A 24,026-nucleotide genomic window follows, 5' to 3' on the forward strand; every position below is an offset into this window, starting at 1 on the left:
CCTTCCTCAAATCCTTAAAGGTATGTATGCGTGGCAGAACGCATGGCTAGCTGTACACTCCTAATGTGAGTGAGTTTACATTTAAGGTAGATTGCTATTCCTCCCCAAGCTTTATTGTCGACACCCCTGACAAAGACATTGCAATATAGTTCTAGTGCTTTGTGATTAAATGGATGAAAAGAAAGAAAACACCCAGCATCTCTGTTTTTTTCTTTCAACAGTACTTGTCTGCCTCAAGCTTGCCTCCTTCTTCATCTGGTAACACAAAAGGTAAGAGAAAGTTATTATTACCCTCCAAAGAAAAAAGGGCTCTCTCTCTCTCTCTCTCTCTCTCTCTCTCTCTCTCTCTCTCTCTCTCTCTCTCTCGTTATATTTTAATGAGTGACTATCTTATTTTCTTGTTTATTATTGGGTATAAGAGCATCTTGTCTTTAAAAAAACAGCTTCTCATAAAACTTAGGCTTTTCAAGCCTTTAATCAAGCATAATTTGATGCCATTTTTCTTTTACATTGCCTTCTTAATGCAACCCTCATGAATATTTAATGTGAACTGCTATACAATTTAGCCAAGAAAAGAGGCTACATAGTAAAATAAAAAGTATTGTTCCAGAAGGCAAAATTTCTGGTTGCCAATCTAGGCTTTCCCTGATTCCAGCTCCCTGGGTCAAACATGCTGGCTTTTACGTGTCTTCTTCACACATGTGTTGCAAGGGAATTAACACTAGACCTGGATTTAGATGGCCAGGCTCAAAGCTCTTCACTGCCACTTACCACCTCAGTGATCCTGGATGACCCTTTACCTTACTGGACCTTAGTTTCCTCATCAGTGAAATCTGAAGGGCAGAGTCAAGTCAGCTGCTAAGGTCCCTCTGGCTCTTGCTGTCTAGAATCTAAGCCAATGTTTGCCAAGGACTTTCCCACCAAATCAAAACACTCAATGGGTCTCCCCTCATATGCAAATGCAGATATATAATTAGACTCATGTGAAGAACATATAGAATAAAGAAAACCTAGTATGTATTAGATAATTGATTTAAGTGAGTTTATATTGAACACAATAGGTAATAACAATTTAGAAAATGTATTGCTTCCAAGGAAATCAATGTTACTTGTTGACACTGGAGGCAATTGCTACTGTGTGGACAGACCCCGACACCACACACAAATTCAGAGGCTCCTTGAAGACTTGTGATGCAAAAGCGACAAAGGACTGCTGAGATATGTGTGGTGATACATTGTTCATGATCTAATAAAGACACAGAAAAATCAGAATGCAAAGCTAGCCATAGCCATAGAGGCTGGGTGGTGGTGGCACACACTTTCGATCTCAGGACTCAGGAAACAGAGGCAGGTGGATCTCTGTGAGTTCAAGGGCTACAAAAAAGTGAATCAGTCTAAAAGAGAAACAGAGCTCATGCCTTTAATCCCAGTACTAGAGAGTATATAAAGAGCTCAGCGCAGTCTCAGAGAGCAGTCTAGGATTCTGAGGCTTGATGGACAGCAGTGCAGTCTGGAGATGCAGTCTGAGGTTCAGTGGATCACTTCTTGGGTCTGAGTATTGGTAGCATTGGCTGGCTGCTTTGTTTCTCTGATCTTCAGTATCTTTATTAGATCATAAACAATATATCACCACAGACATAAGTAGAGGGATATTGCCCTTTCTGTGTTGCAGGATCTACTTCTGTACAGCTATCATCAGGGTGCAGTGTGTAGCTGATTCAAAAGTGCTTCATGTAAAAACACAAAAACAATGTCATAGAATAGCTTTTGAAGAGACAAATGTAAACTAGCATACAATGTTTCAGTATCTGTCCCTTGAAAACACATCTCAGCTTCCACATCTCACCATAGGCCTTTTACTGATTCTAAGATACAGGATTGGGAAATTTCATATGTAACACCAAATTGAGAGAACATTCACTATGTATAACAAAAGATCAAGACTCTTTCTGGAAAGTCTACAAAAGGTTGAGGTTGTCATCATTGACCCTATCAACCAACATGTGGCTCTCTATACCATGTCTTCCTCCACTCCACAGAGGCTTTCATTCTGGCCAGAGAGGGAGTTGTTTTGTTTGACCAGGAACAACTGTCAATTGACAAAAAAGTGATTTGGTTTTGCCTTGAAACTTCATACTGGCTATTAGTCTCAGGAGAGAAATTAGAAATGTGATGCTTTCAAGAGAAGGCAGGAGAAAGAGAGGAATGCTCTAATCCTAATACAGTAAGGACCAGGCAGAAACAAATGTTACGCTGAAACCAGTGAAAACTCAGGGGAATGCAGACTAATATGTGACCACCAGGGAGTCTTATTAAAATTCGGGTGCCTGTTTTTTTTCAAGTGATCCTTTGGAGTTATTTTTGCTCGTATAATGGTGACAACTTGTGCAGAGTTTAAAAACTGACAGAAGGGACTTGATTTTGATCTGAAGCAAGATAATTTGTTGTTATTTACAGCTTTCCTTGTGGTAATATTTTATTAATATTCTTCATGTTTATTTTTTCCTTTACTTAACTAATAGTTGCGAGTTAACTAGAAGTTTGTGTTTATTAAAAATTCAACCTGAATTTAGAAGTTTCTTCTTACACATAAACAGTAAACTTCACACTCGGTTTTAATAGTTTGTGATACAGGAAAATGGCTATTTTTTTTGAAACAGAATCTCTCTATTATGTAGAACTATGTAGACCAGACTAGCATCAAAAAGATCTGCCTGGCTCTGCCTCCCAAGTGCTGGGGTTAAAGGTGTGTGTCACTACATTCAGCAATGTTTTGGTTTTTAAAAATAGATTCATTTAGACAATAAGATTACTTTTTTCCCATTTCTTTGTACCACCACAATGCAAAAACGGAACAGAGGGGTAGGGAAAGGAAATGGGGTAAAAACAAACAAACAAACACAAGCCACAGAAACAAAGATTCTGGACACACTTGTAGCTTGACAAATGCGGTTGGATGGGTATGCATCCCTTCACATGTCTCAACTGTGGTTTACAATAGAGAAGGAAGAACGAAGGCTTAAGATGTCATGAAAATTAAACTGCCAACACAGGGCTATTAGGCACTCTTGCCTTCTCTTAGCTCCTTGGCACAGTCCCCAGGAGGAAGAACAGAGTGAGTAAACAAAACCTGTTAAGTGAAACCCACAGGCCAAGGTTGTCATTCATGTCCATTTCTTTCCCCAGGTGCACCTGGCCCTGAGCTGCCACCAATAGCCCGCAGCCATGAGTTCCGACGCCGAGATGGCCGTTTTCGGGGAGGCTGCTCCTTACCTCCGAAAGTCTGAAAAGGAGCGAATCGAGGCTCAGAACAAACCATTTGATGCCAAGTCATCCGTGTTTGTCGTGGACCCTAAGGAGTCCTATGTGAAAGCAATGGTGCAGAGCAGGGAAGGGGGGAAGGTGACAGCCAAGACCGAAGGTGGAGCTGTGAGTAAACCAAGAGGGCGAAGGTAGGGAAGAACGAAGGGTCTTTTTCTCCTGCTCAGTTGGTATTAACTAGATCCTTCTGCTCTTAACAGACTGTCACGGTCAAGGAAGACCAAGTCTTCTCCATGAACCCTCCCAAGTACGACAAGATCGAGGACATGGCCATGATGACCCACCTGCATGAGCCCGCTGTGCTGTACAACCTCAAAGAGCGTTATGCAGCCTGGATGATCTACGTGAGTGTTCCCTGTCATATTTCATCAAATCCATGTACCTTCTGTTGTTGAAATGCCTCATTGTGTCAGTGCTGTAAATTGTGGTGTCTTTGAATACACTCGTGCAGAGAGCTCTCTGGCTAACTTCATTAGTTGGCTATCTGAGCGTTGGTGCAGCATTGGACAGCAGAGGGAAGCAGCCAATGAGTGAAACCTCATCAAGACCGGCACTTCCTTAGTTCCTCTCTCCTTGCTCACACAGCACTATTTCCAAGCTGGAGTGACAAGGTGACTGGTAATTGAGCAACTTTGTCTTTGTTCACAGACTTACTCAGGCCTCTTCTGCGTCACCGTCAACCCCTACAAGTGGCTGCCGGTGTACAACCCCGAGGTGGTGGCGGCCTACCGAGGCAAAAAGCGTCAGGAGGCCCCGCCCCACATCTTCTCCATCTCTGACAACGCCTATCAGTTCATGCTGACGGGTGAGTGCATCCATAATCACAGTCTCTATGAGCACTAGAAAGCATCTACAGAATCATAGCAGAGGCAGCATACAGCCAGCACCTTGAGAATGAAATGTTTTGCATACGTGCGATGATAGCAATGATCAAAGTGGAAAATTTGATTTAGAATATGATACATCAATTGCAAAAGCATAGGGAAATTTGCTTATACATCTATGCTAGAATTCTAAATTTGTTGATGCTAATTCCAGTTCAAAGTTAATTAAAACTAGGTATCAACACCTCATCCTAATTATACCTACTGAATCATCTCATTTTAAAAGTAAGCTTTGAAATTTTATAAGCACTATTGGAACTGCAGCCTGGACATCTAAAACATGATAGGATTTTAGACTATGAACCATGTGAATGAAGGAGACATGAAACCATGAAGCCGGCTGCTATGTGGCTGATTCTCATTGGTAAAAGAGTAAATTAGTGCATTCCATAATCCATAGTCCTTCACATTAATCAATGGTAACACCAGTATGATAATTAGCATATCTTTACACTCAGTTCTTAAGACTTGTGAAAAGAAGAGCACAAATTTAGTAGTGTCTGTGCTTTCGTTCATTTGACATTGTCTGTGATTTCCCTCTGCAGATCGTGAGAACCAGTCCATCCTGATTACGTATGTAGACACCATGTCTTTCTTTCTGCTGAATTTTGATTGCTAGGGCAGTGCCTCCAGCCTTATATTCTGACTTCTCATTTGGTCCTCACAGTGGAGAATCTGGAGCCGGGAAGACTGTGAACACGAAGCGTGTCATTCAGTACTTCGCAACAATTGCAGTCACTGGGGACAAGAAGAAGGAGGAGGCACCTTCTGGCAAAATGCAGGTGGGCGTGGCCATCTGAGGGAGGACAGAGGAAACCAGGCTTTTCAAAGTGTGACTGTGCTGTGTCAAAACCATAGCAACCAGATGCCCACGATGCCAGGGTTCAGAAAATAAATCTTGGAAGGGCTTTGTGAGGGGGAGATGAACACGGCGATATGTTAGCAAGTTATAGGCCTGAGTTTCCACAGCTATTTCTCAGAAGCCAAAGTGGGGTCTGAGTGACACTGAAATCAAACCATGTCACAGGCATATCCCACTCATCAATGTGGGTTCCCATGCTTCTCTCGAGCCTGGCCTAGCTACAGGATGTGACCAAGGGAAGGTGGAAGACAAATGGGAAATTAGTGTTTTAGTATATATAACTCAGGTAATCCAAGCTTTATCTCCCTTTGCCATTTGTCTTAAGGGGACCCTGGAAGATCAAATCATCAGCGCCAACCCCCTGCTGGAGGCCTTTGGCAACGCCAAGACCGTGAGGAATGACAACTCCTCTCGCTTCGTAAGTCTCTTGGTCACCCTGTGCTTGTGAGAATCCCCTCCACACTTCTCTACACACCGTGTTAATGTATTTCCTACTTATTTGGTACATAGTTAATGAAATGGTTCCTTCCCAGCTTTTAATCAACCCCCCTTTGCCTTTTTAAGGGTAAATTCATCAGGATCCATTTCGGTGCCACAGGCAAACTGGCTTCTGCAGATATTGAAACCTGTGAGTTAATAAACACTGGTGACCAAGAATATTTTGGGGGAGGCACACCAATGGGAAACACTTTGTTCTTGCTTCTGTTATGTGAATTTTAAGGCTTAATTTTCTACTTTCAGCTTTTTTTCATTTAAATAATGTGCTTGCTATGCCTTTCCAGACCTGCTAGAGAAGTCCCGAGTTACCTTCCAGCTCAAGGCTGAAAGAAGCTACCACATTTTCTATCAGATCATGTCCAATAAGAAGCCAGAGCTGATTGGTAAGGAGCATCTTGATTTATTTCCATGGAGAAAGCCGACATCCTGCCTATGACGTCTCTCTGCAACGTGGCGATAACCAAAGTAACTCTGCATGCTCTTTTTCATGTGTCCAGAGATGCTCCTGATCACCACCAATCCGTACGACTTCACTTATGTCAGCCAAGGTGAAATCACAGTGCCCAGCATCAATGACCAGGAAGAGCTGATGGCCACAGATGTAAGTGACAGGGGAGAGGCACCAGAGAGCAAGGCCCCTTTCAGCACACAGCACTCTTCTCCCAACAGAGTGAAATGGAGCAGCACAGAGAGTGGGCCAGACAGTGCTATCGTTCAGGCTTTCTTACACTTGGGGGAAAAAACACAGAATATTTAAATGTCATCCAACACGAATGTTTACATTTCGAATATCTGCAATGAATGTTAGGTACCCGGCATCCCTTTTTATGGTGTTGGTCACTTTTTGCTTAATACTTATACCCCTATAATATTGTGATTTCTTTTTTTTTTTTTTTTACTTTATGTCAGCCCCTTACCCAAGAATCTTGGAAAAGCTATAATATTTTCCCAGTTTTTATAACAGGTAATGGAATTCTTAAGTTCTTTATAGTTAGATGTAAAGGCAGACTTTGTTTTGAATAAATGCCTACAGACTAACAGGATGGCCCTCCCTTTATTAATCGTTAGGAAAAAGTGAGTTGTCTACCTCAAAAATCACTCTTTTGGGTATTCCACAAACTTTTATGTTTGTTTCTGAAATTATGGACTCTTTCCTTCTCTGCTCTTTTCTTTAAATATTATCATGATTTGAGCTTATTTTCTTTGTACATAAACTTGATATATGTTATACTTTCTTTTGAATTTCTGCATAATCTTTAATTATTCTCAATTTAATATTTTCAATACTGATAACCCAATCCCACTGAGATAGAGTTGAAGGGTGCTTAAAATTTTTTCTTTAAAAAAAAGTTAATAACCGATGTGTATGCCTTTATCTTATAGATTTTATTCACTGTAACATATTGTTATGCTCATATTTCCAAAACGACATGGAATTGAGACCCATCCCATTGTCTAGTCTGGAAGGTTTTAAGAAGTTTAGCAACCTCACTCAAGGACCTTGTTAGTTATATGTAGTTCCAGGATTGAGTAGCCCCAGCGAGCTAGAACCAGAAGAAAGGAGGAAGTCTTAGGAGAGACACACTTTCATGTACCTACACTGATGCTTGCTCCCTTCTATAAGCCATCAATGTTTAACATGGCTAATTAATAAAGTAACCAAAATCCAGTGGAAGGGAGAGTAAGCATTTCAGCAAATAAGAAATTTATCTTCATAAATGTCTCTTCCCTGAATGATCAGTAAACTTCATGCCCAGGCACCCCTAGGTCACCTATGTTATGACATGATATCTGGGAAACATGTGGAGAAACAGTAGGAGCCATTGCTGTTCTTATAACTCTTTCCACTGGACTGTCCATATCAACTGAGGTGGAGGGTAGGCTGGGGCTGTGCATTAAGTTAGGACAACATAGGAAAAGAAGAAATCATCTGGGAGACTAGAGACAAGAAAGCGTGTGGACAACTCACATGCTGTCCTTAACACCCACACCACTCAAATGATATTTCTATGTGGACCAGAGGGGAAGAAACTGATGTCTAAGTCATCCAGTATTAGTCAGATAAAAGGCAGAGTGTGGTTGGGAAGCAGGAAGCCACACCCCTAGTGTCCTGAGCAAGCTGGCCATTGTTACTAACTCGATTCTTTCAACAGACTGCTGTGGACATCCTGGGATTCACTGCAGATGAAAAGGTGGCCATTTACAAGCTCACAGGTGCTGTGATGCACTATGGGAACATGAAATTCAAGCAAAAGCAAAGGGAAGAGCAAGCTGAGCCAGACGGCACAGAAGGTAACAGTCTATTGTTATCTTTCATCTGATAAAACTGTTGACATGAGCCTTTTCAGAGGTATGGACCTGTTTGTATTGTCTTTCTAACGAAAGGTAGAAGTTTTAGGGAGAGGAGATAACACACTGATATACTGATGTTTTACATAATTGATCAAATTTATAGGAGTTTTATTATTTCTGCCCACTGTTCTGCTTTTCCTGGTATGTGTGTGTGTGTGTGTGTGTGTGTGTGTGTGTGTGTGTGTGTGTGTGTGTGCGTGTGTGTGTGTGCTATGGTGCTGGGACTGAACCCAGGGCCTTGTCCTGAACTCCTGAACTACATCTTCACCCCCTTGTACTGGGGACTGATCCCAGAGCCTTGTCCTGACTACATCTTCACCCCCTCATCATCCTTCATTCACTTTTTATAAGAAAATACTTGCTTCTTGATGAAAGCGCATTCTATTCCAGTGAAAATTTCAGAATTCCCTTCCTATCAATGGATTAAGATTTCTCAAATTATTATCAGTGGCATACTTTGGCTGTATTTTAAATATTACACAGAGCATGGGTCCCCCCACGCTCCAACTGATCGTAAGAACAACTAAAGTTAGTATGAAGAGTGGCAGTGCTTTTCAAACATAAACAACTGGACAGAATTCACAACCTTTGCACCTTACTGTTGTGTAAAACCGTTGTCACCAGTGTCATCACTTGCAATGACATTGTGTCAGTTCCACCGTTCTTGCTTCTCTTACTGCAGTTGCTGACAAGGCCGCCTATCTGACGAGTCTGAACTCGGCCGACCTGCTCAAAGCCCTCTGCTACCCCAGGGTCAAGGTCGGCAATGAGTACGTCACCAAAGGCCAGACAGTGCAGCAGGTAAGTGTGATTTAAGCTCCATGATTCACTTAAACCACTGGAGACTTGAAAGGTCATCACTGTATCTGACTCAAAAAACTAAAACGACACTTTCCGTGAAGGTGTACAACTCTGTGGGTGCCCTGGCCAAGGCCATCTATGAGAAGATGTTCCTGTGGATGGTCACCCGCATCAACCAGCAGCTGGACACCAAGCAGCCCAGGCAGTACTTCATCGGGGTCTTGGACATTGCTGGCTTTGAGATCTTCGATGTGAGTAATGAAATGATTAGTAAATGCACATTGTCAGTCACTTGACGGATCTTGCTGGGGCACTGGAAATACTCTTCACAAAATACAAAACATGATCTACAAAAAACACAGATTCTGGCTGACATAGGTTAGTGGTGGGATCTGATGACAAGTTAAATGAGTGTGAATAAGAAAAAGAGAAAATGCTATGTTTTCAGGACTAGTATCTCAAAGGACTGCCATGAACGCTTGATCAAAACTGATCTTGGATTCAAGCACATGAGTGTAGAAATGCTCGCTTAGGTTGCCCTCGATGAATATTTCAAAGATCTCCTATTTAACAGCATTTTGCCCAATAAGCAAGATTTCATATTGTTCCTTGGAAAACATTTGAGGATTTAACTCTTGATTTAAAATTATAGCATCCTTTAAGAGTTGATCTGAAGGTCTAATCCTTCAATATAATAACCCCAAATATCTCAAAACTTGAAGAAAATGTATTAGCTGCCTTATAGATACAAATAGGGAATTTATGATCAATGTCCTAAGTCTATCTCTTTCCATAGTTCAACACCTTGGAGCAGCTGTGCATCAACTTCACCAATGAGAAACTGCAGCAGTTTTTCAACCACCACATGTTCGTGCTGGAGCAGGAGGAGTACAAGAAGGAGGGCATTGATTGGGAGTTCATTGACTTTGGGATGGACCTGGCCGCCTGCATCGAGCTCATCGAGAAGGTTCGTGTGACTTTTCAAACTTTAGAACAAGCACAACAAACTGTCCCTCTTCCTATGTTTACTTACAATCCCAATTCTCAAAGAGTAATCAGTGATATCTCATGGCATGCCTGTGTGCTCTGATCAGTTCTCAGGAATGTCATAGGTGATCTGTTATTAATGAGTAAAGGAAAGTAGTTTCTAGAAAAAACTATAATGTGTACACATACAAACCATATAGATTCACATTCTCTCTCTCTCTCTCTCTCTCTCTCTCTCTCTCTCTCTCTCTCTCTCTCATTTTTCAAGACAGGGTTTCTCTGTGTAACAGCTATGGTTGCCCTAGAACTTGGTCTGTTGACCAGGCTGGCTTCCAACTCACAGAGATCCACCTGCCTCTGCCTCCCAAATACTGGGATTAAAGGTGTACACTACCACTGCCCAGCGGATTCACATTTTTAACTCTTATAATTTCATGCTCCCTCTGTTTTTTTTTAATGACGTAGGGTGTCATCATATAACCCTTGCTAACAATGGAACTCACTATGCAAAATTGGGCTAGCCTTGAACTCACAGAGATTTCTCCTCCTCCATCTCTCTTCTGAATGCTGGGATTAAAGGAAAGTACCATGGGATTCTTCCTCATTTTCATTTCTATGTGATTTCATTGATATGGAAGAAAGAGATGAAAGTTCAGCTAGTCCTTGGAATAGTCAATTAATCCTGGTGTGGCTATGGTTGTACATTGCATATGTATCCTCCCTTGTGTACTGTATAACAAGGCAGTGTATATTAAGATGCTTAAGGCTGGACAGTTAATTGTTGAATTCATCAATTCACTCCTTACTAGTGATTACTACCAAGTAAATACACTGAACTTCTATTTGACCTTATCCTGGGAATGAGCTCTGAATTCCTCATTAGTAATCAAGGGAATTAGTAATTAAGGCAATCAATCCAATTAGGTTAGAACAACTAATGTATCATATCTAGATAGAAATCATTAAGCAACATCAACGTTCAAAATTGTTGGGATCTTGGGACTAGAGAGATGGCTCAGGGGTTGAGAGTGCTTGTTACTTTATCATGAAGTCTGGGGTTTTGATTCCAGCACCCACATCAAGTGACTCACAAACACCTGTAACTCCAGCAATAAGGGATCCTACATCCTTTTCTGGCCTCCAAGCATGTGCATAGTCTCTCTTTCTTTCTTTCTTTCTTTCTTTCTTTCTTTCTTTCTTTCTTTCTTTCTCTCTCTCTCTCTCTCAGGAAAATTGCAGATAGTCAGATCAAAATTCACAAGAATAGAAAAAAACCTAGGATTCACAACTTAAGAAAATATGTTAATTTGGTGATGTAATAGTTCCACTGCTTATCAAAAATATGCAGTCCCTAGAAAATTATTTATTTCCTTCACTAGTATTTCGACTTGTGGATTATCAAAATGATTTTGAGATTGAATTTTTTAATTCATATCATCATCAATGTTGAATTTGCTTTCAGTCTTTCATGTCATATTTGTCTCAGAAATGTCAAACTGCTTTGTGAACAAAACCGATGGACTACCAATGCTTAACTCCATAGGGATGGGGTGGGGAGCTGAAAGTACCAAGAGTTTTCATGAGACAACAGGAGATGCACCTTCCTCTTAGTGAAGTTTCATTTTGGGTCATCAGAACATAGTCTCTCCTTTCTACATCTTTTCCATGTCTAGAGTTGTGATGAAGGATGTTACACTGAAAGAAGTATTCAGAACATATAAGAGTATATATAGTCATAGGATAAAAACTGAGCTTCGAGATTGTACTTTTAGAATTTAATTTTACTAACTGAACACAACATTTGCCAGATGGTATGGATGAACTTTTAAACTGTCTTTCAAAAATATATATACTATGCCTTCTTCAGATGATATTTTGTTAGAGGAGGGGGGTAATAAGATAGAATCTCATCTGTTTAATATATAATCCCAAGTTTTTCTTTTGGAATGCCTTCTTTTCAGGTTTGTACCAATCACACAAACAACGGGGGCACAGTTTTCTCAAGGACTCATCACTATCTTTTCCCTTTTTAATACTTAGCCGATGGGCATCTTCTCCATCCTGGAAGAGGAGTGCATGTTCCCCAAGGCGACAGACACCTCCTTCAAGAACAAGCTATATGAACAACATCTTGGAAAGTCCAACAACTTCCAGAAGCCCAAGCCTGCGAAGGGCAAGGCAGAAGCCCACTTCTCGCTGGTGCACTATGCTGGCACTGTGGACTACAACATTATTGGATGGCTGGACAAGAACAAGGACCCCCTGAATGAGACCGTGGTGGGGCTGTACCAGAAATCTGGCTTGAAGACTCTGGCTTTCCTATTTTCTGGGGGACAAGCTGCTGAAGCAGGTAAATTTTATAGTATCAATTTGTTCTAAGAATCACATCACAAAAATACATGTCTGTCAAAGACAAAATAGGTCACTGGTTCTCACTCTGTGGGTTGTGACCCCCTTTGGGGAGTTCAAATGAAAATTTGACAGGGGTGAAGACCTAAGACCACCACAGAACACTGAAATTTGCATTAAAATTCAATATTTCAGTTATGAAGTAGCAATGAAAATAACTGAAGTTATCAAAGCATGAGGAACTATATTAAAGGATCACAGCATTAGGAAGGTTGAGAACCATTGCTATAAGTGTTGCAAAAATCTACTATGAAAGTTCAAGCCAAAGTGAATGAAATGATAGTGTATTAAAAAGTGTGGTACATAGGCATCAAGAACCATACAGTCCACAGCCTGCTTATCAGTGAAAAAGGAGATTTAGAAGGTTCAGTGATTTGCTGATGATTGTACCAGTCACTTTTCCACATCAAAAATACTGCTTTCATCAAGGTTCTAGCTAAGTTGAAGATAAAGAAACCCTTCTTCAGTCCCACAGCACTAGTGTAACTGAGTGAGTTTGTATTTACTTCTGTAAGTATCCAAAGTCCAGATATGCAAGTAACAACATGGGAACCTAAGAAAATAGAAATTATGATTTCATGTTGATGAGCCAAACTCAACTACCTAGAAGCAAGCATGCAACTCTACCTGTTCTAGGGGATATGAACACTGGCAGGACCTTAGTCATCTGTCTTCTGGGTGGATCCTACAGGAAGCAGACACTACTGATCTGGATAGAGTCATGGAGTCCCATCACCTACCCATATCTTTCAATTCCTGTACAATTCTTTGTTCTTCCCTGGGTTTTTGTAGCCATGCCAGTGATTACTGTATCCTCATTTAGAATTGAGGTAGATGAGCTATGGAAGGAAGAAAAGGAATAAATGCCAGAGACATTTGAGGAGACCCCACCATCCAAATGCTTATGCACACAAAGGACTCAGGCTGCAGCAAATAATCTCTATATTTCCTTTCTGTTTTTCAGAGGGTGGTGGTGGTGGAAAGAAAGGTGGCAAGAAGAAGGGTTCATCTTTCCAGACGGTGTCAGCTCTTTTCAGGGTACAGTATAGTCTTACACTTAGAAGATAATTAAACTGTCTTTAATGAGAGATTTCAGAGGGTTGTTATGGTAAAGGTGAAAAAAAGTAGTATTGTATTTTTTAAATCTGAAAAATATTTCAGGAAATTTTTAATAAAAAGAAGGTACACCACATCTGTTTCACCGCAAAGCTTATTATTACAAATGAGGTGTTCTACCAAGCCTCAATATAAAAGATATGGTAGTAATGTGATTTTTGATGAAATCAAGCCCTCTTTAAAAAGCACCTGCTGTGTTCGATTACATCTACTCCATATGATCAAAGTCTCAATACAAAACTTTCCTGATTGGCAGAATTTGAGAAAAACGGACTGAAATGGACTAACCTTGTATGTTCAGGAATGTTCTAGAAATCCACCTTCCAGACATAGGATTCCTCTTGGTTATCATGATTTGCTTGAGACAACTCATTAGAATGTGATAGAGGAAATATACAGCTACAAGTTATCCTAAAGCTCTCCATACGGTTTTATAGGAAAATTTAAATAAGCTGATGACCAACTTGAAGAGCACCCACCCCCACTTTGTCCGCTGCCTCATTCCCAATGAAACTAAGACTCCTGGTAAGACATTTCTCATGCACAGAGCAAGCTCAGTGTGGTTTCTCTTTAGATGGCTGTAGAGACATCATGTTCCCCTTTCCAGGTGCCATGGAGCACGAACTGGTCCTGCACCAGCTGCGGTGTAACGGTGTGCTGGAAGGCATCCGCATCTGTAGGAAGGGGTTCCCCAGCAGGATCCTCTATGCAGACTTCAAACAGAGGTTTGTCTCACATCTTCAAATGTTTTATATAGAGCAGTGTTAAAATTTAAATGCCATTTGGTTTGCCATTGTTTGATTGGTCCATTTTTTCATTAATAGCTACTATTGTTCTATCTTTATTTCTCAGTGAAGGAGAATCATGCTTTAAATATGCTTTTCATTCCAACAGATACAAAGTTCTAAATGCAAGTGCTATCCCAGAAGGTCAATTTATTGACAGCAAGAAGGCCTCGGAGAAGCTTCTGGGTTCCATTGACATTGACCACACCCAGTACAAATTTGGTCACACCAAGGTACCACCAGTCCAAATTGCTGACATAAATTTAGCACTTTTAGAGTTTTTGCTTGAGTGGAAATAACAAATCTAACTGTTCTCTGCCAAGGTTTTCTTTAAAGCTGGCCTGTTGGGAACTCTAGAGGAGATGCGAGATGATAAATTGGCTCAGCTCATCACCCGCACTCAAGCCATATGCAGAGGGTATTTGATGAGGGTGGAGTTCAGAAAGATGATGGAGAGGAGGTGAGGAACAAAGCATGCTTGCTTTTTCCACTACTTTCATCACTGAGCTCAGTGCAAACGTGATGGTCACTTTATACATTTTTGCCCATTTGTATCTATTTTTCTCCTTCCACAGAGAGTCCATCTTCTGCATCCAGTACAACGTCCGCGCCTTCATGAACGTCAAGCACTGGCCCTGGATGAAGCTGTACTTCAAGATCAAGCCCCTGCTGAAGAGCGCAGAGACTGAGAAGGAGATGGCCAACATGAAGGAAGATTTTGAGAAGGCCAAAGAGGAGCTGGCTAAGTCAGAGGCAAAAAGGAAAGAGCTGGAAGAAAAGATGGTAGCTCTGATGCAAGAAAAAAATGACCTGCAGCTCCAGGTTCAAGCTGTGAGTGACACACACTGCACACAGTTCTTTCATATTACCTAATCGGGATGTGATTGGATATAAGCAATTCCAGGCTTCAGAGTAAATGATTTCTATCCAGGAATCTGCCTTTCAAAAACACTAAGATTCAGACCCAAAGAAACAACAGCTGTAAAGCCACACCCATGATGCTTATGTTCATTTGTGTATACTACACACACACACACACACACATCCATGATGCATATGTGCATCCTACATGCACATACCCATGATGTTTATGTTCATATGTGCATCCTACACACACATTCACAATGCTTAAGTTCATGTGTGCATCCCCCTTACACCTATGATGCTTAAGTTCATATGTGTATCCTACACACACATTCACAATGCTTATATTCATACGTGCATCCTACACAGTCTAGTCACTAGTGAATAACGTCATGAAAATAATTCCTAGGCATTTTCCTTTCTGTATGGAGCATCCTCTTATATTAGAATATTCTCTTTCATAAATATTGTTGAATACTAACTAGAAAGTACATTATTTTTATCAGAGAAGGAAAAGAGGGTAATTTAAGCCCTTAATTAAATGGGATAAAACTGAATCCAAGGAATAATAAATTACTTTTCCAAAAGGACTGAGGGCCAGTAGATCATATAATTTTATAGCAAAGCTACCTTTTCCTGATTTTACCTTCTACACATGGATATCTAGAGGGAATTTGTTACTGCCATTGATCAACAGATGAAGACAGTTATATTTTGTCTATTTAATTTTTTAAAAACTGGCAATTCAATGGCCTAGCCATTGATCAACTGGTTGTTAAGAGAAGCTTTTTCCTTGAGAGAAGCCTTTCCGCCAGCCTGGTTCCAGAGCTGCATCAGTCCCAAATAAACACACAGGAGGCTATAATAATTATGAAGCTGTTGGCCTTGTTTGTTTCTTACTGGCTAGCTCTGACTTAAGTAATTACCCCATAATTGTTAATCTAAGTATGTTTCTTACCGGAGAAAATTCCAGGCCTCCTACCCGATGGCATTACATCTCGAACTCCTCGTGTTTCTCCTACCCAGAGTCCACCTGGACTCCTAGTCCCTCCTATCTAGATTCCCTATTGGCCAGACAGTACTTTATTGACAAATGCACAGGCAAATAGCAGGACTTCCCCAACAACTGGTAGTCATCCATTCCAAACTTTTAACACATGAGTACATATAGTTAGAGCCCTTACAAACGAAAACACACAATTTCTCCCCTTAGGAAGCAGACGCCTTGGCTGATGCAGAGGAACGATGCGACCAGCTGATCAAAACCAAAATCCAGCTGGAGGCCAAAATCAAGGAGGTGACAGAGAGAGCTGAGGATGAGGAGGAGATCAATGCTGAGCTGACGGCCAAGAAGAGGAAGCTGGAGGATGAGTGCTCGGAGCTGAAGAAAGACATTGACGACCTTGAGCTGACACTGGCCAAGGTTGAGAAGGAGAAGCATGCCACAGAGAACAAGGTACAATTACTACTGACTTTAAAGCATTTACAAGTATTCATTTAGCACTGAACCTTAAATCTTAAAATTACTGAACATGAGAGAAAAAGCTACAACCGTGCCATCTTTTTGCAATCACCTTTATCTCTCATTATATTCAGCCACATGGCCTACATTGGTTTCTGGCTGTTCTTTTCCATGTCAGGCTAATGTCGTCCTAAGAAGTTATATTATCATGCATTTTGTCAAGATTGCCTGTTGTCGTCAGTATTCCTACCATGTGTTTAAATCTAAAGGTGAAAAACCTCACGGAAGAGATGGCAGGCCTGGATGAAAATATCGCCAAGCTGACCAAGGAGAAGAAGGCCCTCCAAGAGGCCCACCAGCAGACCCTGGATGACCTGCAGGCAGAGGAGGACAAAGTCAACACCCTGACCAAGGCCAAAACCAAGCTTGAACAGCAAGTGGATGACGTGAGTATGGAAAATAATCTTTTTCCTTAGAAAGAATGAAATAAACGATGGTGTCCACGAGCCTTGAAATTCAGGCTTTGAGTCTCCATGCTCCTTTAAGTTTTTTTCTTGAGCATCTGGCTAACAACATGGAGTTCAATGCTTGAGGGCCTAAACAGAATCTGTTATCATTTAGCTTGAAGGATCACTGGAACAGGAAAAGAAGCTTCGGATGGACCTAGAAAGAGCTAAGAGGAAACTAGAGGGGGACCTCAAATTGGCCCAAGAATCCACAATGGATATAGAAAATGATAAACAGCAACTTGATGAGAAACTCAAAAAGTAAGTGTGATAGAATTCAGCTCTGATTTTTCACTGTGTCAGCACAGATGAAACATATGTTTGAATGTTTCCCAATTTTGCTTCATGGCACATGGGGTAAAAAATGATAACTTTGATTTTTCATTTAATTAAAATGGAACTTTATGGACTTATAAAACATGTACCCCCTCTCTATTAAGTCCAACAATACGAAAAAGTTCACTTATACACAGATAGTGCTATAGGAAGAACTGACCATAGCTAATGTGTTGCTGTTAAACTAGGAAAGAGTTTGAGATGAGCAATCTGCAGAGCAAGATTGAAGATGAGCAGGCCCTTGGCATGCAGCTGCAGAAGAAGATCAAGGAGTTGCAAGTAAGTAAATGGCTTCCATCACTCTAACTCATCAGGAAATGAATGACTGACCCAAGAAGCTGACCCTGTACTTTCTGCCACTCCCAGGCCCGCATTGAGGAACTGGAGGAGGAAATCGAGGCAGAGAGGGCCTCCAGGGCCAAAGCAGAGAAGCAGCGCTCTGACCTCTCCCGGGAACTGGAGGAGATCAGCGAGAGGCTGGAAGAAGCCGGTGGGGCCACTTCAGCCCAGATCGAGATGAACAAGAAGAGAGAGGCTGAGTTCCAGAAGATGCGCAGGGACCTGGAGGAGGCAACCCTGCAGCATGAAGCCACAGCAGCTGCTCTTCGAAAGAAGCACGCGGACAGCGTGGCTGAGCTTGGGGAGCAGATCGACAACCTGCAGAGGGTCAAGCAGAAGCTGGAGAAGGAGAAGAGCGAACTGAAGATGGAGATCGACGACCTCGCCAGTAACATGGAGACTGTCTCCAAAGCCAAGGTCTTTCCTAGCTTCTTGATTTTTCTTTATCTGAAATACTTGACAGTGACTGTATACTGTATGTTACTCTAGCTAGTCACACAGCCTGTCATATGAGATCTTCTGATTGACATCATGGTATTGAATGGTATCCCTCAAGTTTACACATTCAAAATCACCTTAAACTTGGTTGCCATGGCCACAACAGTAGTAATGTCATGACAAGGGAAAGTCCCCTCTACATGATGTGGGTCATAAATGATGGTCATGTTTCCCCAAAGAGAGGAGCCCAGATTTGATGAGCACGCATTCAGTCAGTCAGTCAGTCACCTATGTTCCTCCATTGCTTCCCAAACACCGTGTGAGGCTTTGACAGTAACATAAATAATATTCTGTGCCTGTCATAAATAGCTCCAGTTCTCTAAACCTCAGCCTTCTGAGTAGAAATGTGTCATCTTGTCCTGTTTTCTACTTCCCACCACAGGGGAACCTTGAGAAGATGTGCCGCACCCTGGAGGACCAGCTGAGTGAAGTGAAGACGAAGGAAGAGGAACAGCAGCGCTTGATCAACGAGCTGTCGACCCAGAAGGCACGCTTACACACAGAGTCAGGTCAGTCAGTGAGCAGTAAGACCTTTGGAACAACAAAGCATGGAAGGTCAGGCCTTGTATAGTGTATGCACATTTATGATTTCTTACTCCTTCACCTTTGGGTATAACATGGTTACAAACCAATGACTCTAAGCTACAACCCGAGGGGGAAAATTAGTCTCTTGGGCTTAGAAGAATTTTGTCATCTCCATCCCCAAATACCAAAGAAAGCAGTGTGCTAACACTCCAGAGACATTGTTTACGTTATATGAAATAAGGAAGGTCCAATGCTGTTCCACCTCACTCTTTGCTGAGACAAAAGGATTCAATCATTCATGTTTTCTCTATCAGGTGAGTTTTCTCGACAGCTGGATGAGAAAGATGCTATGGTTTCTCAGCTCTCCCGAGGCAAACAAGCATTTACACAACAGATTGAGGAGCTAAAGAGGCAGCTAGAAGAGGAGACAAAGGTGAGAACCCTCAGTTGACACTTTCATTCGTGGAACTGGGCAACCTGACATACTACTGAACTTTACAAGGAGGCCATCAGTGATCAGAATACAAACTCACATTGTACAATTTTGGGTTATTTAGGCCAAGAACGCGCTGGCCCACGCTCTGCAGTCAGCCCGCCATGACTGTGACCTGCTGCGGGAACAGTATGAGGAGGAGCAGGAAGCCAAGGCTGAGCTGCAGAGGGCCATGTCCAAGGCCAACAGTGAGGTGGCCCAGTGGAGGACCAAATATGAGACGGATGCCATCCAGCGCACAGAGGAGCTGGAGGAGGCCAAGTATGGGTTTCAAAGAGTTAGACAGAAACAAGCAAAATAAAGGCAAAATAGGAAAGAATATTCATGCCATGGAGAATTATCAAATAATTTCACATTTTCCATATCTGTACAGTTAAGAGGACCATCTGCATAATGTCTAGGATCACATTCAACTGTAACATTATTGAGGAAATATATCTTCTACTGAGTTGTCAGAGTTAATTCAGCTTCAGAGCCCTCCCGCTTCCTCCTTCTCTCTGGTTTTGTAATGTTTGATAACACTTGAAATGGAGAAGAACTCACCTGGGAAATCAGAATTCTCAAAGAGATAAAATGGGCTCTAAGAGTAATTCTAGGAAAAGCTGTTGACACACAGAAATAAAAGATCGTGGGAGAAATACACTTTCCTAATCATCAGCTAGGCAGAGTTCATTGTGGTAACCGACTCTTCTCTTGATCACTCACACCGACCACCTCCCCAGGAAGAAGCTGGCTCAGCGTCTGCAGGATGCAGAGGAACACGTAGAAGCTGTGAATTCCAAATGTGCTTCTCTTGAAAAGACGAAGCAGCGGCTCCAGAATGAAGTGGAGGACCTCATGATTGACGTGGAGAGGTCTAATGCTGCTTGCGCTGCACTCGATAAGAAGCAAAGGAACTTTGACAAGGTGATCCACGGGATCAGTAAAGTGTCCCTTCTGGGGGAAAGGGGCATTATGCCTGGGTTCAGAGTTTAACTAATGATGTGCTTTTAGGTCCTAGCAGAATGGAAACAGAAGTATGAGGAGACTCAAGCTGAGCTAGAAGCCTCCCAGAAGGAGTCCCGTTCTCTCAGCACGGAGCTGTTCAAGGTGAAGAATGCCTACGAAGAGTCTCTGGACCAACTCGAGACTCTGAAGAGAGAAAACAAGAATCTGCAGCGTGAGTCTCAACCTTCCTGATCCTCCTTAGCCCTGGCTAGACCCTCACATGTGGCCTGCCTTTCCAATCCACTTAACCCTGGATAGACCCTCCCATGTTGACAAACTTCCCGATCCTACTTAGCCCTGGCTAGACCATCCCATATTTCCATCATTCCAACTACCTCCTCTTATCGGTTCTTTCACAGAGGAGATTTCTGACCTGACCGAGCAGATCGCAGAGGGAGGGAAGCACATTCATGAGCTGGAGAAAATAAAAAAGCAAATTGATCAGGAAAAGAGTGAATTACAGTCTTCTTTAGAGGAAGCAGAGGTATGTTTTTGTTTGCTCAGCTATCCGTTATAAACAGACTGAAAGGAGAAGGGCAACAGGGTCTACCATTTGGTAAGCTTTAGGGGGTGATGCACACCGTCAAAGAAAAACCTGACATATACACCTTGCAAATGTAGAATCAGTGACCTAAGCTGAGACGTGTGAACGTTTGGGAGGAAGACTACATGCCTCCTTGAGAAATCATCATAGTGAGGTCACCAAAATGTCTCTTCTATTAAGGCATCTCTTGAACATGAAGAGGGCAAAATTCTACGCATCCAACTTGAGTTGAATCAGGTGAAATCTGAGATTGACCGTAAAATTGCTGAAAAAGATGAGGAAATAGATCAGCTAAAGAGAAACCACCTCAGAATTGTGGAGTCCATGCAGAGCACGCTGGATGCGGAGATCAGGAGCAGAAATGATGCCCTGAGGATTAAGAAGAAGATGGAGGGAGATCTGAACGAGATGGAAATCCAATTGAACCACGCCAACCGCCAGGCTGCAGAGGCCATCAGGAACCTCCGGAACACACAAGGAATGCTGAAGGTACCTTGGGGTGAACCCACACTGTGTCTGCAGGCTAGGTGTTACTGTAGATCTCAAGTCTTAAAATTTTTGGAAAATTACAGGCCATAAATCATCAAAGCAATGTGGTAGCAAGATAAAAAAAAATTGTACTTTGGAAAGGAGCTAAGTTCTGTCTGAAAGGTCCAACAGATAATTTGCCTTGTCATCTGAGACAAAATGAGAAGTAAATATGTGGAGACAGAGTGATGAAGCATTCAGCCTTCCAATTTGGAGGACTATAGACATAACTCACTGGATCCGGCTGCTGGACTTCCCTTCTTAAATATGTAAATTAACGTCATCGGGTTAGCTGAGTTTTAAGGCTACTTTCCTGACAGAAAATTTCATAGACTTATGCATGATTGTTTTTATGGTTTGGAATCTGAAATAGAATTTTATGTACTTTTGGATTGAAGTATTGCACTAGGATTCCAGGACTAAGTCATTAACGGTACTTGTAGATGTTCCTACTCAATCAGACTGAGTTGGTGAGATCCAGGTGTGAGCCTGATGTTAAATCTCAATCCACTTTAACTGGAACACAAGTAAGAGTCTCTCTTATTTCCGCACAGGACACCCAGCTGCACCTGGATGATGCTCTCCGGGGCCAGGATGACCTTAAGGAGCAGCTGGCCATGGTTGAGCGCAGAGCAAATCTGATGCAGGCTGAGATCGAGGAGCTGCGAGCATCCCTGGAACAGACAGAGAGGAGCAGAAGAGTGGCGGAGCAAGAGCTTCTGGATGCCAGTGAGCGTGTGCAGCTCCTGCACACTCAGGTGAGGTCCAAGAACAGTCATATCAAATGTACTCCTTGAAGCTAAAGGCAGTCTGCCGGGATGTTCACAAGCTATACAAATAATCTTGGCAGGGACACCTTCCTAGGGTTTTGGGAAATGCACAGAACGATCTGTTGTAAGTATGGACTGATACATAGACAGTTCACAAGTTCACTTAAAGGACGGTGTAGTTGTGGACTTGAAAGGATCTGAAGTTTAAAATTTACATAAAGAAGTACAAAATACCACCCATGAGGAGATACGCATCCAACACTGGCAGCCATCTTGTCTTTCATACTCTACACAGACAATAAATAATAAGTCATCATGATATTTATTATCATGTGTGTACCTAATATTAGCCTCACAGATATATATGTGTGCGTGCGTGCGTGTGTGTGTGTGTGTGTGTGTGTGTGTGTGTGTGTGTGTGTATGATATGTAAAGAGCTATTGTGTTCAAATCCATGGAGCCATCATTCGTGCTAGTTAGCACTTGCGTCCTACAGTACATTTGTTAGGTAAATGGTGGGATATCCTTCAATGATCTCATGAAATCTTCATTGTCTCAGAGAGACAGTCACAAAACTGTGAATGAATAAAGCAAATTAAGGTGAGGGATCACCTAGCTTTTTTTGTAAAAAAGCAAATATACACAAGAATAAGCAAAAGTGTTACTAATGGTAGTCTCTGGTTATTGACCATGTACTATTTGTGCCTTATGCTAATTTTCTTGCCCTCTACTTTTTAAAATAATAAACCTATATAGCAGAATATTTTGAACATTGTAATACCTAAAATCAGCAATTATGGAAATGTTTAAAGCAACACTGTAAATTTTTTAGTCAAATTAATTAATATGTAACACTTTTACTAATTATAAGTATCTAGAATTGATTAACTGTTTCAAATACTGTTAACCTTATTCTAAACATTTCTAATTATCAACAATTTAGGACTTTGTAATTAAATGTAGTTTTCTTACTTTTTTTAAAATTTGCAACACAGAACACCAGCCTCATCAATACCAAGAAGAAGCTGGAGACAGACATCTCCCAAATCCAGGGAGAGATGGAGGACATCGTCCAGGAAGCCCGCAATGCAGAAGAGAAGGCCAAGAAAGCCATCACTGATGTGAGCCGAGGGCAAGATGGAGGTGGCAAATCTGAATCCCGCTGGGCCTTGTCAGTCAGTCATTAACCAACTCTGTTTTTATCACTCACCAGGCCGCCATGATGGCGGAGGAGCTGAAGAAGGAGCAGGACACCAGTGCCCACCTGGAGCGGATGAAGAAGAACATGGAGCAGACGGTGAAGGACCTGCAGCACCGTCTAGATGAGGCTGAGCAGCTGGCGCTGAAGGGCGGCAAGAAGCAGATCCAGAAACTGGAGGCCAGGGTGGGTGTCTGCGAGTTCTTCCAGCTCCCAGCCTGTGTGTGTGAAGAATCACAGGCAAACAGTTAACCTTGCTTTTCTCTTCCAGGTGAGGGAGCTTGAAAATGAGGTTGACAATGAACAGAAGCGCAACATTGAAGCTGTCAAGGGTCTTCGCAAACATGAGAGAAGAGTGAAGGAACTCACTTACCAGGTGATTCTGGTCCTCCCTTCTCTGCCAGGCCTACACTGAGAAAATAACGACAATAGGGCAGTGTCAGCTAATGACACCCTCTGTTTGCTGAATCTTTCAGACTGAGGAGGACCGCAAGAACGTGCTCAGGCTGCAGGACCTTGTGGACAAACTGCAGACGAAAGTGAAAGCCTACAAGAGACAAGCTGAGGAGGCTGTGAGTATCTCCACAGTAACAGAATGCTCCAGGACTGCACCTGGTTCTGAGAAGCACTGAAGTCCCTCACATTCAAGGGGCTTTTTTCTGAGGCAATGAACAAGCCAAGAGCCCCAAATTAGGTGGAAAAAAGAATATTTATTTGGAAAACCAAAAGTTTGCCAGAAATTATTAGAGCTTTAGACATTCTAGTTCATTTCTCTGAGATTGCATCAAGTAACGTTTCAAATGAGTTGACCCAGAAATGCTTCTCCACTGCACTATGCTTACTATCTAGAACATTCCAAATTCCCAGCATTCATAGGGACTATGCAAATAAGAACCTGAATTAGTCTAAGCCTTACTTAACATATGATTAAATCTGGTTCTGAACTTTTAAAAAAAATCTA

The 24,026-nt window shown here is 41.9% G+C and overlaps 1 protein-coding gene across 1 annotated transcript in view; it reads left to right on the plus strand.

Moving 5' to 3' along the window:
• The window catches only part of Myh4 (myosin heavy chain 4), a 24,669-nt gene continuing 643 nt past the window's right edge, over positions 1-24,026 (plus strand). Inside the window, exons 1-39 of the mRNA XM_040748896.1 lie at positions 1-20; positions 222-270; positions 3,187-3,429; positions 3,522-3,665; positions 3,970-4,126; positions 4,751-4,778; positions 4,873-4,987; positions 5,393-5,485; positions 5,632-5,695; positions 5,850-5,948; positions 6,063-6,166; positions 7,719-7,857; positions 8,600-8,718; positions 8,820-8,969; positions 9,515-9,685; positions 11,746-12,055; positions 13,079-13,152; positions 13,668-13,755; positions 13,838-13,955; positions 14,125-14,248; positions 14,339-14,475; positions 14,591-14,846; positions 16,093-16,335; positions 16,611-16,787; positions 16,963-17,108; positions 17,372-17,462; positions 17,550-17,939; positions 18,403-18,529; positions 18,860-18,978; positions 19,103-19,299; positions 19,761-19,944; positions 20,032-20,197; positions 20,385-20,509; positions 20,750-21,058; positions 21,652-21,855; positions 22,863-22,988; positions 23,081-23,251; positions 23,337-23,441; positions 23,542-23,637. Of these exons, the coding sequence (XP_040604830.1) occupies positions 3,226-3,429; positions 3,522-3,665; positions 3,970-4,126; positions 4,751-4,778; positions 4,873-4,987; positions 5,393-5,485; positions 5,632-5,695; positions 5,850-5,948; positions 6,063-6,166; positions 7,719-7,857; positions 8,600-8,718; positions 8,820-8,969; positions 9,515-9,685; positions 11,746-12,055; positions 13,079-13,152; positions 13,668-13,755; positions 13,838-13,955; positions 14,125-14,248; positions 14,339-14,475; positions 14,591-14,846; positions 16,093-16,335; positions 16,611-16,787; positions 16,963-17,108; positions 17,372-17,462; positions 17,550-17,939; positions 18,403-18,529; positions 18,860-18,978; positions 19,103-19,299; positions 19,761-19,944; positions 20,032-20,197; positions 20,385-20,509; positions 20,750-21,058; positions 21,652-21,855; positions 22,863-22,988; positions 23,081-23,251; positions 23,337-23,441; positions 23,542-23,637 (5,670 nt within the window). The 5' untranslated portion in view covers positions 1-20; positions 222-270; positions 3,187-3,225. The remainder of the gene's footprint in view (positions 21-221; positions 271-3,186; positions 3,430-3,521; positions 3,666-3,969; positions 4,127-4,750; positions 4,779-4,872; positions 4,988-5,392; positions 5,486-5,631; positions 5,696-5,849; positions 5,949-6,062; positions 6,167-7,718; positions 7,858-8,599; positions 8,719-8,819; positions 8,970-9,514; positions 9,686-11,745; positions 12,056-13,078; positions 13,153-13,667; positions 13,756-13,837; positions 13,956-14,124; positions 14,249-14,338; positions 14,476-14,590; positions 14,847-16,092; positions 16,336-16,610; positions 16,788-16,962; positions 17,109-17,371; positions 17,463-17,549; positions 17,940-18,402; positions 18,530-18,859; positions 18,979-19,102; positions 19,300-19,760; positions 19,945-20,031; positions 20,198-20,384; positions 20,510-20,749; positions 21,059-21,651; positions 21,856-22,862; positions 22,989-23,080; positions 23,252-23,336; positions 23,442-23,541; positions 23,638-24,026) is intronic.

Source organism: Mesocricetus auratus, unplaced genomic scaffold (assembly GCF_017639785.1).
Source record: "Mesocricetus auratus isolate SY011 unplaced genomic scaffold, BCM_Maur_2.0 Super-Scaffold_100007, whole genome shotgun sequence".
In the NCBI taxonomy this organism is placed as follows: domain Eukaryota; kingdom Metazoa; phylum Chordata; class Mammalia; order Rodentia; family Cricetidae; genus Mesocricetus; species Mesocricetus auratus.